General features: G+C 35.5%; 1 protein-coding gene across 1 annotated transcript in view; it reads right to left on the reverse strand.

The window, feature by feature from the left end:
• Positions 1 to 3022: 3022 nt before the first annotated feature.
• The window catches only part of JAKMIP1 (janus kinase and microtubule interacting protein 1), a 46216-nt gene continuing 30173 nt past the window's right edge, over positions 3023 to 19065 (reverse strand). The window contains exons 8-12 of the mRNA XM_010140130.1: positions 12463 to 12591; positions 11082 to 11210; positions 7436 to 7519; positions 4444 to 4506; positions 3023 to 3196 (exon numbers count right to left, since the gene is read on the reverse strand). Of these exons, the coding sequence (XP_010138432.1) occupies positions 3023 to 3196; positions 4444 to 4506; positions 7436 to 7519; positions 11082 to 11210; positions 12463 to 12591 (579 nt within the window). The remainder of the gene's footprint in view (positions 3197 to 4443; positions 4507 to 7435; positions 7520 to 11081; positions 11211 to 12462; positions 12592 to 19065) is intronic.

The raw sequence follows: 19065 nt of genomic DNA on the forward strand, positions 1-19065 counted from the left end.
CAGCAAGATGGCAAACCATTTGTTTGGATATTGGGTTGGTCATTCCGAAAAAGTTCCTGGCCATCCAACTGTTGTACATATACCTTTATTCCTTCCTGTTGACAGAACAGTTGAAGGGCACTTCCATTGTTTTCAGGGAAGGTGGTTATATGAAGATTAAAAGCCGGTGACCTTCGTTCTCTCTCCTGAGGAAAGATTTTTTTTAAAAACAACACATGTGATTATATGTAAACATTTATTTCCTGCCTTTACAAAACACACTTGTACATTTAAAAAGTAGATTCCTATTCACACTCCAAAGATATGGTACTTTCTCTTACTTTCACCATATTTGAAGGATTTTGGCTTCAGCTAAGCACAAAAATGGCACTAGCTTCCAAATGATTTCATGATTACACAGTTTCTGCAAAGTTAATTGTCATTCCTCAGATGCAGGAACCGTTGCACGCTGGCCAAATAACTGACTGGAGCCCTAGCTTTTTATGTTGGTGATAACCTTATTAAACTATTGCTTGCTTTCATGGAACAAAAAACAATTTGGGAAGAAGTAACTGAAGAAAAAATTGAAACTCCACCATGAAATAGTATTGTCACTGAAGATTTTCTCAATAAAACTCAAGCAGTGTACCTGCTCCCTGTTTACTCTAGTTACCCCTTCAACTAGAGCATGTAAAATCCACAGTCCTACTCACTGCATGATGTTCTTTGTGACAAAACTGAAAATTATGAATTCTCATTTATCTAAATATATAGTATTTCTAAAACATATCCAGCCCATCTACTTCGATGAGTTTCTTTAAAATACCAACCTATTATCTCTTCAGGAGGCAGAAACAGTAAAACAATAAGTGACTTTGCTTAAACTTTGATGTGCTTGTGAAAATGACTGGATTGAAGGCCCTGGGTAATCAAGGCACTGGGTCTTACTCTGAATTCTCTGGGAAGACGAGTGAGGAAAACCCGATTTCCTCTCCATATTACGAGAGGATACAGTGACAACAAAAGCTTCCATTTCTGACAGTACAATGAAAAAGAGCTACTGCAAATATTTTAGTTCCTATGACCATCCACACATTGCCCCATTTTCTAAATCACAAAATGAGGTGCTTTAATTGATATGGCAAATGGACTGCGTCCATTCACTTGAGGAAGTTACATTAACAACCTTAAACCTAATTAGAAACTTGAATGTAAAGGAAAAAAATCTGTCTACGTTTCCTTCCGCACCCCCCGCCCCCGGCTCTATCTTAAGTAATTGCATTAACAGTCTAATTTTGAAATGGACTTAAATGACCTAGTTGTTATAACCCAAACGCAAAAGCCCAATTCTTGTCCAAATTCAGTTACTATTTCAGATTTTTTAGAATACTCAGTTGCTTTGCATTAAACTCATCTGCATGTGTTTGCATTAAATGATAAACAAAAGGTTGAATTTTCTACTCTAGCCTAATTTTCATTGGAAATAATTTAATTGCTCTCAAAAACTACTGGCCTGTCCACCAGAAGCATTCATTTTAACTGAAGCATTCACATTGTCAGTCACATTCATGTCTATGTGCTTGCCTACTATGGAAAAAAATATTTCTTGCAATCCACAAAAATACTTTCATTATTATTCTGTGAAACAAATCCTTAAAGATTTGGCACATGACAAAGCTCGACCATCACACTGAGATATTTTTCATACGATTCTTCAATGTGAAAATACGTTCATGAAGGATATATAAAAGCACTCATCCCAAGTAAAATTTTTAGATTGTTTTAGTTCTAAGAACACTTACACTTCAGGAAGCAATTTCTAGTGTAACTGCCAATTCAAATGCTAAATTGTTCAGTATTTTACTTTACGGTTGTTACTAAATATAGAGATATGCATTAGAAACCATGATTATTTTCCTGAACATCCACTGAAATTCTAATAACCTAAATTAAAAATTGTGAATATAATGGGCTATGACATCAAAATATATGGTTGATAAAAGATTAAAAAAAGAGTAAGAAATGTCAAAGACAAAAAGCAGAACGTCCACATAACAAGAAGACATGACATTTTCATCTTTATCAGAGAAGTAACGCATGCTAAGATTTTTGTTGAAACGTGCTGGGTGATGAAAATTATGCAGGAGTGACAATGACAGGTTTCTTGGAGAGTTTATTCTAAATGGTGTTAAGAATGATGATGAGCTTTGAAACTGAACAATGTGTTATCAGGCAATAGAACCCCGTGACAACTGTGCATCTCACACAACTAGCTTAGTGTTACTAAATTTGACACAGGCCCCACTTATGAGGTGATGAGAATCATAGGATTCTACTGAAATTACAGGCTACATATTCAAATTGGTTTTAGCAAATAATTTTGCCGTTATTTAATTTACGCAAAGTATAGAATCTTTTTGCTATGGGCAATATGCTACTTTCACATACTGAAGTTGTGCTTCACCACTGACATTCTCAGGGGGTATTTTTTTTTCTTTTTTCATTGACTGAGGCCAATTATTTCTAGTCCATGATCATTTTATACCATCAGAAAACAGACTTCAGGTAAGAGAAATCCTTTTGGAGCTGATATCAAAATGTGGTCTTTTAAGATAATTTTTCTTCATATTAATGTTGTCAATCTTAAATCAGTGTAATTAAAAGCAGTTGTACATTGATGTGATGGATGTGTCAGATCTTTAGTCAGATCACTGCATGCAAGATGTGAGAAGGTGTGTTAATTTAAACAATGCCAACCAAGGCTGTAGTATACATATCAAGTGATTTTACATGCAGGAAAGGAGCAGTTATGGAAATGAAACAAAAAAAAGGCAAAGTATTGCAAAACAAAATATTTTATTAGATGAAAAACAAACTATATGCAGTATATATTAGCTATATTACATCTTTATAAACATTAGTGAGTACTCTCTCCAAAACATATTAAGGCAGTGGCATCAATTTCATTATCCCAAGATACAACATTTAAAAAAATAGATACCTAAGCGAATTCCCTTAAACATGCACCAGACATCAGCAATCTTTACAGAAATTTCAGCTTGGGTTCAAACATAATTTCTGCTCCATTTGAGAGTTTGCAACAGAGAGAATCTCTTACTTCAAGCTCTAGCACTCTGAATTCTAACAGCTCATTCTGGTCTTTTGCATCTTGCATCTCATTCTTCAGCTGATGTTCTTCTTGCTCCATTCTGTAAATCTATGAGACAAACACAACATCGTAACATCCCATAAGCAATGGAAAAGATACTATACAGACTTACGGGCCAGGGGTTTAGACAAAACTCTTAATTATTTCAGTTTCTCATTAGATGTTGGGCCACGTCTTGGAAATAAAAAAGAAACATCACTAGAGAAAACATTTGTGAGAACTACCAGGAGAAAATGGCCAATGTTCTCTTAGAACAGTACTCTGGAAGTAATATGAAAAGTGATATGAATATTATATCTCAATAAATTAAGCAAGCTTTCTTTTAAAATCAACTGGAATCCATTAACTTTTGGGTAGACTGTTCATATTGTCTTTGTATAACTAAACATCTACTCTTTACAGTATATGAAAGACAATAATGGAGGGGTTTTGATGCCTCCTTTTTAATTTTCTGTATTTGCGCTAACAATGACAAAATACAAATTCAAAATTAGCTATTCATTCTGCCAACTAATAGCTTTGGTCTAGTGTCTACCTTACCTGGGTGATCTTTTTATTTGTGTGAATCCAAATAGAAGTGCAACATCTGTACCATGCATACATAGCAACGTCTGTGCAACTATGGCATGATGTACTATAACGCTTATAAAATCTCTGTAAGTGCCTGAATAAATTAAGTCTTGCTGTAGCTACTATTAGTCATGATTTTTTCTTTGGTTATCTTATTCCTATTATATTAATAGTAATACTAATTAAGAAAAAATAATTATTTGACCTCCTTAGTACTAGCTAAGATTCTCACCAATGATAGTGAAGAACGATGAAGATGCTCATCTCTGAGTATCTCACACAGTAAATGATACAATAGTCTTAAATCAATCAGTATTATTTAATGTGTGGAAAAAATGGAAGGCCAAAGGCAGAAGGCAGATTTATTAGTGATGAGGACAATAATAATCTTTGTGTCCGTCTTTGGCAAAATACAAGACTTTACATCATGCTTAATATTTTAGATTATATTTTGTTGGGCACTAGAAATATCAGCCAGTCCGGGTTCTGCTGCTGGGTATACAACATGTAGTTCCATAATAAAGAGCAGCTTCCCTTACCAAAGAGTACAAAAGCATATTGGTACTTTAATCGGAGACTTTTATCTGAATTTCTGCTTCTGGAGAACAATACAGTACGCAATATTCATGTTGATGTTCCTGTACTTAGTACATTAATTTCTTTTACCATTCTTTTACAGCAAAAGGCAGCAATTGTGAAAATATTCCCAGATTATGAACACGTACCTTCTCTAGCAGCTCCTGATTTGTTCTGATTAACAGTTGTTTTTCTTCTACCCATCTTGAATCCTATGAGGAAGAAGAGAATTAAAAAGATTAAAATTATACATATTTTGATAAACAAGACAAATGAATTACCACAAATACTAGAAGACTTCAGAGATCATAGTACATTCAAGTATAAAAAGGGTCACGTGTCAAAAAATAAAGCTATCATAAACATTTCAAGGATAAACAGCATTTTAAACTTCAGCTTTTCCTGAAGCTGAGTCTCTTGTTTCCTAATATGTTCGAGCTAAGCATAGACTTTAAAATCTTTAGCAATTGCGGGTGAGCAGTTATATGATATTTTAAGTCATTTAAAAAACATTTATTTTCTCAGCTTAACTCAAGACCATTTATTTCCATTGCAAAGAGCTGGGATTTTGAGTGGTGCAAATTCCAATGGAGAAAGGGAAGAAGAACATTTAATTACCAATGACTGAAAGTAAGCTTCAGCGGTATGCAGTTGTCTTCTGCTAAAGTGCGAGAATCAGGCTAATGCAGAGTGTTTGGGATAAGGAATTCAAGGCTATGGAGGAAGGGAAGTGATACAAGATATTCCACACTCCATTTGGAAACTGTATTTTCATTCAATCACTTGTTCCAAAGTTGATCTTTCCTTTTAGGTTTTCCATGGTTTCCAAAGGCCTCATCAAATATCCCGTTAAAGACCCAAGCTACAAAAACTCACTGCCAGGTACAGCTGAACATTCAGATTTAACGGATTATAACAGCCAAACTCACTCTGTTCTCCCCATAGAGAAAAGTATTTACATAACCTAGCTTATCCTGCTCTAATAAATTTAATAAAACAATATCCAACACTTAATATGCCATACTAACTCTAGATCAAATTAATTTTTAGGTAAAAAGGGCAAATTATTTAAAATCTAAATGCCTTTATTAAAGTATTAATCCTAATTAATTAATTTCTTCCCTTAATAAAAAGTTTCTTATGCATGCACCTCAATGTATCTTGCAGAAATGGATGATTAATCTTATTTTACATCAAGGGGAATTCAGACAGATTGATCTGATAAGGGATTAACAAGAGCCATTGAAATGTACTTTGAAATTGCATAAATTGTCATATGCCAAGCTTGAAATAATTTTTTGACCATAAGATTCTAACCTCCTGCTCTAAATTTGATGTCAGGAAAACTGTGAAGGTCTTGGCTGCTTCTATTTCCTAAAGCTGTAAAGGCTAAAAAATTCCTGGGATAATATGCTAGGATCTTTGTATTCATTGTTTCCTTCTTAAAAGCATTTTAGGGACTGGTTCCCCAAATGAACGCTTCACAAGAATTTTTTAAATTATCATCACTACCGTGACCATGTAAGTGACAAAGTAATGATAATAAAAAAAAAAATCACATAGTGCACAAAGAACTCAGTTTATTACAACAATCATTTATTTCATTGAACGGAATTACTAACAGGTCAGGAGAACGAAGCAGGTGCTAGACCTCCCAGGTAGACACTTTGATCACCTCTGTGGAAAGCTAACGCACAGCATACAAACTAGCCCACTGGAGACAGGTCATATTGCTCCTTGTCGTACCCCTGTTGGCCTTCTCAGGATTACCAAGAGATACAAGGTTGAAATGAAGACTATGAATCTCATAAGTAATAACTAATTAAATTCTAATTTCCAGGCATATCTTTTTGACATACCATTCTGGAAGCAGAAGTCCCAGAAGTCATTTCTTACTTGTGTATCCATCTTCATTTATCTTATTTACATACACAGTACTTACATTTTACACTGTAATAGTCAACTACTTTGTAATGTTTGCAATTACACAGCAATTTTTCCACAACACCTTTATCATCAACACACTGAAATGTCAGCAGCTGATCTTTGAGAGGTCTTCAGTTCCATTTATTATTCCAAAAGCTCAGCGAGCCATCATTTCTAGATTGATAACATACTCTCTATTTTTAGTAATATTTTATTTACATGGAATTTACCACGCAAATTCCAATTTGTATGGAAGCCAGAATAAACAATTTTTGTCCTTAATTTGAATATGGTCCCCAAACCTTTTTACTTATACAGAATCTTACAGAAAAGTATTTTCTTACAAAGATAAACCATAAAAATAGCAATATCATTAACTTGGCATAATTCATAGGTTGTTTTTATTCAGTGCTACAGGATCATTAGTCTTTGAAGTGTGTATTTATGGATAGATAGATCTTATTATATTACCATATGCTACCTGCAATCTTAAAATTGCCATTTCACCAATAAAGTGTAAAATAACATTTTCTCAGTTCCTTCTAGAAGTTATGTAACAGAACATCTTTTAAATGCACTCTCATAACTCTTAGTCTTCCTGAAGATCCTAGACATTAGTAAATATGTGTCAGTAGCCACATCTCCAAGTATTTACAAGCTATACTGAAGCATAAGGCCTAATTTTATTCTGTTACAGGAATCTGAAAGCAGTTGGCTCCTCCAAGAACTTTAGCCCAGGAAAGTAATGCCGCAGGTGCCTTCCAGTAACCTGACACACTAAGTGGTTCACTTCTCCAGCTGAAGCGTTTGTGGAAGTTTTCGGGGTTTTGTTTTTTTAGTTTTTTCTATGCTATACAACAAATATACTCTCCAGTACAAATACAGAATATTTATTTGTTGGAATGTATAGCAAATATAAACAAAATGGAAAACAGGAGAAAAGCCTGCACCAAATGACAATGGGAACAGAATTTACAACCCACGTACATGCAGTCATTTCAATATTATGACTAAGTGTATTATGTGTTAAAAAACGAATCTTTAATGGCATTTTCTTAGCCTATATAATACTTTCCTTTAAATAATCTATTGCTGGAGTAGCAATTAGGCTCCATCAGTCACACTAACACACCAGCAAGCAATGAAGATGGCAAGGGCACCACTGCATGCAAGGGAGAAAATGACGTGGTAGAGGGCATTAAGAGAGCCTTTTACCTGTCCTTTCTCGATTAGAGCTTTCTCCAGATCTTCAATTTTTGCCTGACACCTGAGAAGATCAGCTTGCAGTTGTTCACGAGTCTGGGGGAAAAAAGAGCATTAAAAAGTGCGTGTGTGTGCTTGCGCATCCGCGCAGAATTAATTATGTACAGAATTGAAGTAAAGTTACTTTCTACCCACTTATGGGCTGAGCAGTCAGTTTTTAATGTTTTTCATCAAAATAACTGCTTTTGTATTTATGTTACAAAATATTTAAATCCATCAGTTTAACAGCATTTTTCCTTCCTAGCCTAAAAAGATGTTACCATTACATATTCAGTGACAAAGCTCTTCCCAGGAAAAAAAAAAGTTAGGATCTAAAAGAGCCCTAAGAATTTATTCATACACTTTAGTAATTCAAGGCAATTGGGGAAAAAAGAGCAAGAGAGAAATAGAATTGCAATAAACACTTAAAAAGGCCTATAAGTATATAAAATATATTGACCCCAAATAATTTATTCATCCCATAATGCCGGTCAGTTTTCTTCATTCTACGTGATCATTACACTAACGATTACACTACAGTAGTTATTACCCCTGGGTCCAGTGATGGCCTCAAAGGGACTGGATCATACAAGGTACTAAACAAAATGGATATAAAACAAAGGCTATCTCTGGAGACTTTTGGCCACTGCAGCTCCTTGAGCTACCGCAAGTACTTTTTCCACCCTACTGCAGGTACTCTTTCACCCAAGCAGTTCAAAAATCGTCACAGGGATTTCCTGCTGCGTCTTTGCATTGTTTACCTACCTTTAAGCCTCATCTAGATGCAATAGGAGATGTTCATCCCACCAGAACACCAGCGCATAAAAAAACAACCACGCAAAAAAGCTACCTTCCGATTCACTCAGAAGATGGATTTGCATGGGTGTGACAAGCGACCAAAATGCCATTAAAAGGAAAGAGCAATAATTCCGAAGTGTACTAAAGGGACAGTTTGCATATGCCTGCAAAATACGATTTTAAAAAGCTATCACAAAAGCGTTCATACGAGGGACTCCTTCCCATGAAGGAAAAGAAAATTTATAATAGTCTCTCATAACCGTCAAATACGTGAGAGCCTCTGAAATCTTACTTTAATAGTAGATGTAATTAAGACCCCAATTCTAGTTTGAGAAGCGATCTGCAAAGTCCTTACTGCTTTCCTTGGGCGGTGTCCTACTTATAAAGAGAGTGTCAAACCTGGCTAGGCTTTTTTAAGATGATGAGAACGCTAACAACTACAGCCATAAAGCAATAATTCTACTACAATAAGAACTGTATTTCAAAGGAAAAAACTTTAGGTTGGTTAAGAGCCACTTCAAAAAATGAACAAAAGGAAACAAAACATGACACATTTTAAAGTAAACCCTGAATCTTTTTAATACTGGCTCTGCAGATAACAGACTCATATTTTTAGCTGTAAATAACTTCAGATAATGTCAAGCAGTCTACATAATTCTGCAACTCTTATCTTTATTTATTAACACAGAGAAATTCTGCTTCCACAAGTACACTAACTCTATACCTGAAAATATTCAGTAAGTTGATTTTAAAATGCTTGCGAGAGAAAATGAGGTGGATGAAATAGTGCACATGTATTCCTAATAACCATCAGCAATCTAGAATTTTGTGAATATTTTATTAATCATTCTAAGGGGTGGAACCATTAAGCTAGTGGCAGCTCCTACTTTTGGGATAAATTGAGTCCATCCCCACCAGTAATTTTTAAACCACATTAAAATCTTTGTCTTTCTGCACTATTAGCAACACGTTGCAGTGGCACAATATAATGAAGGGCACATGTAGCAGTAAAATGTAATGTCACAATATTTAACACGTTTTTCCATTTTGGAGGTATAGGTTTGGGGGGGGGTTATCTGTTTTAGGGGGGGTCGGGGGGAAGTTGGTCAGGCTTTTTTTTTTTTTTTAACAGAATCACAGAATCATTAACCCTTTAAGCTATGTAAGCAAATTTTCAGTCCACCTCACTGTCTGTACTTCATCAGTTTGTGTATGAGAATCTTATGGGGAGAACCCGTTTTTCCATTTTGGAGGTATAGGTTTGGGGGGGGGTTATCTGTTTTAGGGGGGGTCGGGGGGAAGTTGGTCAGGCTTTTTTTTTTTTTTTAACAGAATCACAGAATCATTAACCCTTTAAGCTATGTAAGCAAATTTTCAGTCCACCTCACTGTCTGTACTTCATCAGTTTGTGTATGAGAATCTTATGGGGAGAAGTGTCAAAAACTTATTAAATTCAAGATACCACAATGTCCACTGCTCTCAACTCATCTGTCAAGCTACTCATCTCATCATAGGAGGTTATCAGGCTGGTTTTCCATTCATAAATCCATGCTGATCACTTCCAGTCACCTTCTTGTCTTTCAGACATTTGGAAATGGTTTCCATGATCATTTGCTCCAGGCCTTTCCTAGGGACCGAGGTGAGAATGACCAGCCTTCAGTTCCCCAGATCCACCTTCTTGCCTTTCTTGTAGACAAGAGTGACATTTGCTTCACACACTCCTCAGGAACTTCCTGCAATTGCCATGACCCTTCAAAGATAATTAAGAGTGGCCTGGCAATGACATCAGTCAACTCTCTCAGTAGTCAGTAATCTACAGGTTCAAGTGTACTTGATGCAGAATGAAGGACACGAGATGAAGATGATGGTTTCCAACCCTATGGCTATTGCTTGCCCATTTGGATGTTGGTTATCAATCACAATAGTAATTCAAGGAGAGGGTGACTTGTAAATATGCTACATTTCTAGACATGCCCCTGTTTGCAAGGAGTTTGGCTAATGTAGAAAAACGTTTGTCTCTAGTTAACTTGGGTATTTTTTGATGCCACTGCTGTTCAGCGAATAGATCTGGGGACTGAGTGACAGCTCACCAATTCGTTATGAAATGATTTCTCTCCTCCCTGGTTTGGAAAAACATAATGGAAGATGTTAGCATGACTTTTGCTGACCTCAGCTCTGCACTAAATGGGTGAGCACAGTGGTGGCAGAAAGGTAAATGAAAACAGAATACAGGCTCTCTCATACCTCAAATATCTGCAGGACAGACATCGGTGTGAAGATAAAAAACCATTTATTTCAGAGAGAGGAAACAACCACACATGCTGACCTAATAATAACAACAATTAGCTACATACTTCTTAGTGGAAGAATTCTCTCAAACCGAGATTTTAGAAAACAAATTATGATTTCATATATCTGACAAAAGAAGAAAAATTTCCTTTGTCAGATTTGAGACAAATTTGTAATATACTCACGATTAAAGTACCAAAGTACTTGTAACAACCTATTATCTGATTCATTTTAAAACCATCACATTGCCATCCAAACTGCAGGTTCAGTTGGGGTATCACTCCCAATAACACTGTCTTACTGCTGAAATCTTTAATATATTATGCATGCTAGAATAAAGGATAATGGTATCTTTGTTCTGATCAAACCAGATTAATCTAAATTGTGGCCTTACTGATAGTATCCTCTAATGTTAAAAAAACCCCATTGTGCTTTGCATTTCACTGACCTGCAAAGAGATCTACTGATATTATAAATCTTTTCAGCTTTTTCAATGATTTCAGAGTTAAAAGAAATTTCAGTTAAAAATTACCCTTGCTTCTCTCTCCGCATCCAGGGTTCCACCAACTTGTTCTTGAAGCAATGCGTATGCCCTTTGCAAAGCCTGATACTCTCTTGTTAGCTGGCAAAACCTCAGTTCAGCTTCTTCTTTCGGTGTGTACTTAATGAAGAGGGGGGAAAAAAGTGGTTTTGTGCAAAGATAAATATATGAATGTGGGTTTATCCAGACAGATTGACTCACAACAGGCAACACTACTCGTATTGAGTCTCAAGGTCTAACAAAGCTTTAAAACACAAAAACAAGTGGAAATGGAAGGAAAGATGATTTCAGGATGATGTAGAAATGCAGAGATCAGTAACTGTTTCAGGACAGTATAAGTTACGATATAAGGCTGTAACGTATAGGACTGGGAAGAAATGGACTGGGGAAAGATGAGAGGGTACAGTTCTATGCACCACTGTCTGCAGCAACTCCACTACCAGAGGGGCTTCAGAAGGGGTTTGTTCCATTTGTCATGCAGTCCATCACCCCTTTACTCTTTGCCATGCCAGGGTAAAGCATTTTACCAGCACAAGCACGCTAACACAGAAGTTGTATTTCAAAAGCCATAAGATGGGGTTTTTTAATTCCTTTTTTTTTAATCATGAAGTATTTTTAATATCTTCATTTTCTTTGAATTTTGAGCAACTGGCATCAACAATTTCAAGGTCTTTCCTACAATGCCGAGGGCAAGAAACGTCCTTCCCTTTCATTAATTTTTGATTCAGGAACTTGAGTTGCAAGGAAAAGAGATCACAATATTATTAGATACTAAACCTAGGAAAATAAGAAGCTTCTTGTCACTGAGGAGTATTAGGCACAAGTTAGTGAACAGGAAAGAAAGATGAAAAGGAGCATCTAATTCATGCTTTGTCCTCAGCCCTGCAATCTTTTAAAGTAGGCCAGCTGCACTGTGTATCAGAGCAGAGACAAAACGTTCCTGTGGGTATTTACTACCTATGATCATTTGAGCTTTAATGAATTACAGAAGCCTTTCTCAGTATTCTAAGTACAGGAAGAAAATTCTGGCTGTATCAAAACAGAGAGTTAAATTATAAGGTTGAAAGGCAAAATACAGTCTACTAACTGCTGACTTTTAGCAAAGCAACATGCCTATTCATTTGCTTTTGACTAATAAGAAAGGGTTTGAGAAAAACAATTTTACTTCTCAGACCAATATCTGCCAAATCTGTCAGGCAGAATATTATCTTATGAATTCTACTGCAATGACTGTGGATGTGTTTACTGGACTTGAAACAAAACAATGCAACTCTCAGCCAAATCTTTCACAGTTCCTGTAGCAGAATAGCTGAAAAAAAATGTTTGCGTGTCAATTTTTACAGAACTTAAGAAGAAATTAGCTACTACTTACATCTTCCAAATCTTCTTCTGGTGTTGCTGGTGTCCTGTCTGTTTTATCTGTGTTATATGAAGTTACAGACGATGTTTCTGAATCAACAGATTCTTCATCAAATCCAAAAAATGTCTCCACAACATGCCTCTGAAAAGTTAGTGTTTCTTAGTTATTAGCAAAACAGTAGAAAAACCCCAGCAGCACAATAAGGAACAGCCAAGGTTTTCTCTGACCATTATTTTAGTATTTAGGAAGAAAAAAGGTTCCATTGTAAACTGTTGTTTGCTGATTAAATGAGCCACGTTTTCAACATAATTTGTATAAGAACCTCCAAGAACTGAACTGCACATAGCACTGAGTAATAGAATAATGCTCTAGCAGAAGTATAAAAGCTAATTACCAAAATCATACAGGTCTTTCAAGATTCACAGTAGAGGAAGGCAGTACCTATTCAGAAGAAAGTAACCCAGTATGAAGCAATAAATAAGTCGTAAAACCAAAAGGGAAAAAATATTCTGAAAAAAAACCGTGGAACAAATTTCATTATTCATAATAATTTTAAAAAAGAAAAAGGATATTAATATATAACATCTATTTTCCAAAATCCTACTTAGAAGTATAAATTCCTGCTTTCCATTTATTTTTTCAATATCATAATTCTCAATTTTTTCAAAATATTATTACCATCTAATAAAAATATGCTTAGGAAAAGCCAGCATTTCAATGCAGATTTTAAAAATTTTACTCAATGTAATCAATTGAACACATGCTTACAGAAATCTGCAGAAAATGAAGATGGCCAATGGAAGTATTACAAAAACATCACAACTTGTATATAAAGCATCACAATAACTGCAATAATTCTTTCACCATTTTAAGATCCTACTTTCAATAATTTTCCTAACATATGCTGAGAAAGCGGCAAATTTCCATAGAAAATTCCACTGTTAAAAAAAAAGTTTAAACAACATTCAAGAAATACAACTCATCCAGAACATAAATGTGTTCTCTCACCCTCAAATTACAAACATTTCAGACTCCTCTCAGATACAAAGCTTTACCACAAAACCTGAGCCATAATTAGTCCTTGGTAGACGGACCATCCAGTATTTCTCCCACACTGAGTACTGCTTGCAGCCTGCAATCATCTAACAGTAATATTACAAGTAAATACTGAGAGTTGAAAATAGGGTAAAGTAATGGTGCTACCTTGAAGTTGTAAGGAAGACATTTTAGAATTTGTGTTGCCAGGTAACTCATCAGGAAGAACTTCCTGACTCCAATAAGCAGCTACAGTTTCATAAAGATGAAGGTAGATTATATGGAGGAAAAGATGATAGCAGGTAAACAAAACCCAAGAATACCTCAGCTTCATTTTGCAGTGCAGATACTTTTTACGCAAAGATGCTCAGAGTAAACCCAAAACAAAGCTTCATGCCAACTTTTATGCCACTTTATTTGTGGATGGAGCTTAGAACATTTAGCCTATGCTTTGGAGGAACCTTGCCAAGGACAAGAAACTCAAAGCACCGCAGACCAGCTGACCCTGTTCATGCCTCCTACTTCAAGGGTGCTTGACCTCAAAAACGACAAACACACTTGAGCAAAGCTCAACCAAAACTTGCAGTAAAGTATAGGCTTGAGGGCTGACAAAGCGTGTAAGAGTTAAGCCTTTGAAAAGGCTTGTAGAAGTGAATTCTAAAAGATGGAGAGCAAAACTCCAGCGTATTCTCATACATATGGCACAGAGAATACAGTACTATGAAGGTCAGCAGAAGCTTTGTTAAAGTGGACAATAAGGCTTATTGTACCTACAGGGCTTCTTGCTATACCTCAACTACAGCTGATTTTGTAGATAACTCAGCTTAAGTACTTATCTTCCTTTAACCCTGCATGCACACACCCACACACACTGTTTCGAGGAGTGGAAAAACAATAGTAAAAAACCAGTGGGTTTGATTTTACATAAGTGTATATAGGTTTGAGAAGATTCTTAGAACAATTCCATTATTTTGACAAAAGATACTAGCTGCATTTAAACATTGCACTAATAGCAAAAATTAGGGGAAAATAAGTTGCATACATTAATAAATAATTCACTTGATTATTAGATGGGAGGGAATTATGCAAGAAAGTTAGTATTTCCCATTACACTAAAAAACCCCAATGTTTCGGTGTTAAAAGTCAAAAACTGTCAAATGCTACACAGACTGCCTATAATATTTGGAGTTATGAGAGAACCACTTATTTATTTTTAATTACTCCTTCCTCTTTAGAGAGGCTGTATATTTATTGTTTTGTGGAGCAGATACTTTCCACAGAAATAGAGATAAGGTATTTATCCGTTGTATATTAATTGCACATGTATGAACCGCTTTGTGACATAATTACAAAATTGTTGGGTTTGTTGTTGATTATCTAGTATCTGAAGCAACTAGCTACAAGAAATGATTTACAGCAAAACCAGAACAAATTCACTGATAAGGGAACAGCTGTAGAGAGAAAAAAAAAAAGGGAAAAAGACATCTGATTCATACAAAGTTTGTTGATAAAGAGTGTAAATAAATAATAAGGCATAAATAAATACACCAACTCCCAGAGAGATTCCATATATGGCTCAAAACCTGAATTGAAGTGCTTTTTGAAAAGTATATACAAACGTACAATACTCACTGGATTTTTTCAACTATACACTATTTTCATTCAAGACTTTCATTCGGACTTTTCTTAAAAATGGGAACATAATTAATTTAAAGATTCTTTTGTATTGATTTGTACATTTGTTACTTCTAAATCATAACTTCAGAGCTGAGAATACAGTCATATAAATTGCTGAAAATTTCTGATTTAAATTCTAATTTCCACTGGCTACCGCCTTGCATTTAATAGCAAGTATTTTCCACGTGGACTTATAGCAATGTTTTCACATAATTAGAGTAGAATTATGCATTAGTTCTTTTTAACGCAAGTGTTAATGGTTCTACTAAAGTATGGTGCTCAGTAAACATCAGTTTAGGATGCTATAAACCAGTAGTGACACAGACCATATGATATGAAAATTTCAGTATACCCTCATATTCTTAATGGTTAGGATTAGATATACTTACATGTAAATAACCTGATTTCTCTTTCACTAAAGTAGTCTCATTTTACATTTAAATAGCTCATTTTCAAGAAATTAATCTAACATAATGAAAATTATCAAAGATGAATTTCCTTGTAATGCAATCAGATAGGCTAATCAGTAACTTCTTACCTTCATGCTTATATGTCATTTCTTGGCAGCCAGAAAAATACAGACACACCAAAGCACAGAGGCAGATAAAAAAAGAAAAATATAAAACAAGAAAGAAGAACTCCATTGCACCAGCGTGCAGGCTTTCCACTATCAGGAATACGGTTTATTTATTAGAGTTTAAATAAAGAAAGAAATCCATAGAGTCCTGCAGTTTCCAAACGAACAAGGCAATTATGCCACATCTTCAAATGCATGACTCCATCAATCATGGGATCATTGTAACTCTGTTCTACACATCAAAAATAAACAAAACACCCAAAATACTTTTTCTGGAATTCCTTGGTTATTTTACTACCAAAACTGGGGGGAAAAAGGAAAAAAAAAAGGAAAGAAAAAAACACCTAGAAGCAGCATGCTTTAAACAGCAAAAGAAGATTCATCTCAGGTACATCTTGTCTTCTAACAAGTCTAATGGCACATTCACGTAAAAAAAAAAACCAAAACAACAAAAATCCCCAAAACTTCGATCAGCTTAGCCTGCTTCATTTCAGAGAAAACTAATCTACAGTATCTGACTATACAGACAGTCCTCTAAACAGCCTGCAAACACAGAGGTGTTAAAGCCCATCGCACTGTGCTGCTCCATTCCTTGGGGAGCCCAAGCCCGTTGCCAGCGCTGCTCTATGGACTCTTATGCCCCTTGGTAATTACAACTGTGCTCAGTCAAAGCTACACTAGCAACAGTAACCTAGTGCTCCTACAGTGCTCCAGAAATAACACAGACATCTAACGGAAAAAAAAAATTAAATCCTTGGTATTTTCAAAATCTTCAGAGCTGAACTAAAGTTATTTAGACCCAACCAGCCTATGCAGGTTACTGGACTAGCGTGACAGATCTTTCACAGAAAACTATACGCTGTATTAAAGATGCAGAAAGGCATGCCATGGATCCCGTTCCAGCAAACAGGAATCACTGTTAGGAAAATACTCGTATTAGAAAACAAACTCAGACAATGTTCAGTCAGAGTACCTCAAAAATTAAGGAGTCTGGAGGGTAAAATACCCATTTAGGAAAAGTTGCAACAGTAGATGAGTGTTAAGTCTTCACCCTGAACACCAAGTTCCTGTTTACTAGAACAAAAAAAGAAATCTTTCTATACCTTCTAGTCCGAGATTATCTGACCATGTTCACGAAACCTAATTCTCATTATGCTTCACCTCTTCAAGGGAAGTGGGACACAGCTGAAAATAGATCCAACTTCAACAGCTAAACCTGATGATTCACTGTACTAATGCTAAGTTTACATCTGACAAAACTTAGAAAAGCAAAACCAAGGATTTATGTCAGTAATTTCTCTTTCTGAGTGGTTGGTTAGGACAGATACACCTATAATTTCATCTGCTACTATTTATAGGTTATCATCTGTATAATATAAAAATCTTGTACAGATCACAGACAGAAGTATACTTGCAATAAGCACGTCTATATATAAAGCCACTTGTCTTAGACTGCCTTTATAGTCCATGAAGAGTAATAGACAATTTTAGGACAAAACTCCTATGGCAAGTTTATATAGCTCCTTCCAGAAGAGAACAATCATCACTCAATGGTACCATTTTGACCAGAGTGAGATGTCTATATCTCACCTCCGTTAATTATGCTGGTGTCACCTAGATTCCTGAGCCAGGCTGTAAAAACAGGCTGTAAAGAGAGAATGAAGATGATACAACCCCAGCAGCTCACCTAGATACGGAACCGATTCTACACAGATTGTTTAAATAAAAAACTGCTGGAAAACCATGGGAAACAGAGCTTCCTTTGAGGATTTTGATCCTCACAGGACCTCACAGGTGCTCTGGAAGAAACCCAGCCTGTGTGCCAGGATTGCATTTTTAGAACATTGAGGCTAGCATCCACAGCGTTTAAACTCCCAGTCAACAGTGTAGACACGTGAATAGCCTACAGGTTTACAGAATGGCATCTAATAGGGCACTAATAAATATATTATTGATGAGTTCTTTCCTTTTCTACCCATATGTGTAGTTATATAATAACTAGTATAGTGTATATTAATGCCATTCACTCTTCTTGCACCACTTTCTCTCTGATTTCACTCATTTTTGTTTCATAGTCCTGCTTTTCCTCTGAGGATATAGGGTCAAATAAACTTTCAAATGGCTTATTTCATATGAGCACCAAAGAGTTAATGGATAGATGATGAATAACCAGTGGGAATTACGTCCGCTACCAGTCAATTTCTTCTTTCTGGTGTATCTGTCATATCATAAACAAGCAGCAAATCCCTAGTAACTCTTGCTCATATACACACAACTCTTGCAAGTAATCTCTGCAGACGCTCCCCAATTATAGTACTCTTACCACAAGAAAATAGCACCAGCACAAACTTTTAATGGTAACATGCACATTTTCTCCAGCCCTCATGTTGTTCAACTCGTCCTTTGATCAGTAAGGAAAAGAAGATGATACCACAAAAGCAGCAGCTTGCTCAAGAGAAAATAGGTAAAAGGAAAGGGTACAGTCTAGGACAGCTGAACTTCTATTAACACAGAAGATTTTTAAGACATTAATGAATAATTATGAAAGTTTCAGCCTACAGAAATTAGCATCACTAGTTATTAAGTCCTAAAAAAATTAAATTAACTAGTTATGTTTCATTAGGAACTTTACAATTAGTTCTTACGCAATTAATTTAAATGTTTAATTTAATGTTACTTCCGAATTTCTCTTTCTTCACATAAAAGACACATCATTATTAGAAGCAAAATTTGAAGAAACTACCACTGAAATAGAGAATCCCGAAGGATAAATCTCTCAGAATATATGTATGACAGAATGCAGAGCAAAAGGAAAGCACTGCCTAGAGGTCTGCAGGAATACACTGTGCAGAACACACCACCACCAAGCTCCTAGTTATGGCAAAATGTATCTTGAGCTACCATATAGATGGTCATCATCTGTCCACTCATCACATCCATTTTTTCCCTCTTATCCTGTTCTCCTCCCCTCGCATTCTCCAGGCTGCTAATATTTCACTTCAGAAAAAACATTATTCAGCAAAATTAATTACATTAAGTATGTGTTACAGTAAGTAATAAATGTACACTCTGAAGCAAAGGTGTTCTGCTTCTACAATCTAAATTTTTCTCTTGTACTTTGCATTCTACAGCAAAATAGTTACTAGAGAAAAACAGAATCTTCTTACTATTTATATATCACATGCAGAAATATCTTGTCAGTAAAATCCCTAGCATGAGTTAAAGTTTTCAACTGCAATTACTCAGTAACAAGTAGTTTAAAGGGTGTGTTTTCTTTAAAAAGGACTGAGTATTTGTCCTTTGAATTGTTATTTATTATATCATTT

The sequence above is a fragment of the Buceros rhinoceros genome, unplaced genomic scaffold (genome assembly GCF_000710305.1).
Source record: "Buceros rhinoceros silvestris isolate BGI_N320 unplaced genomic scaffold, ASM71030v1 scaffold7097, whole genome shotgun sequence".
Taxonomy (NCBI): domain Eukaryota; kingdom Metazoa; phylum Chordata; class Aves; order Bucerotiformes; family Bucerotidae; genus Buceros; species Buceros rhinoceros.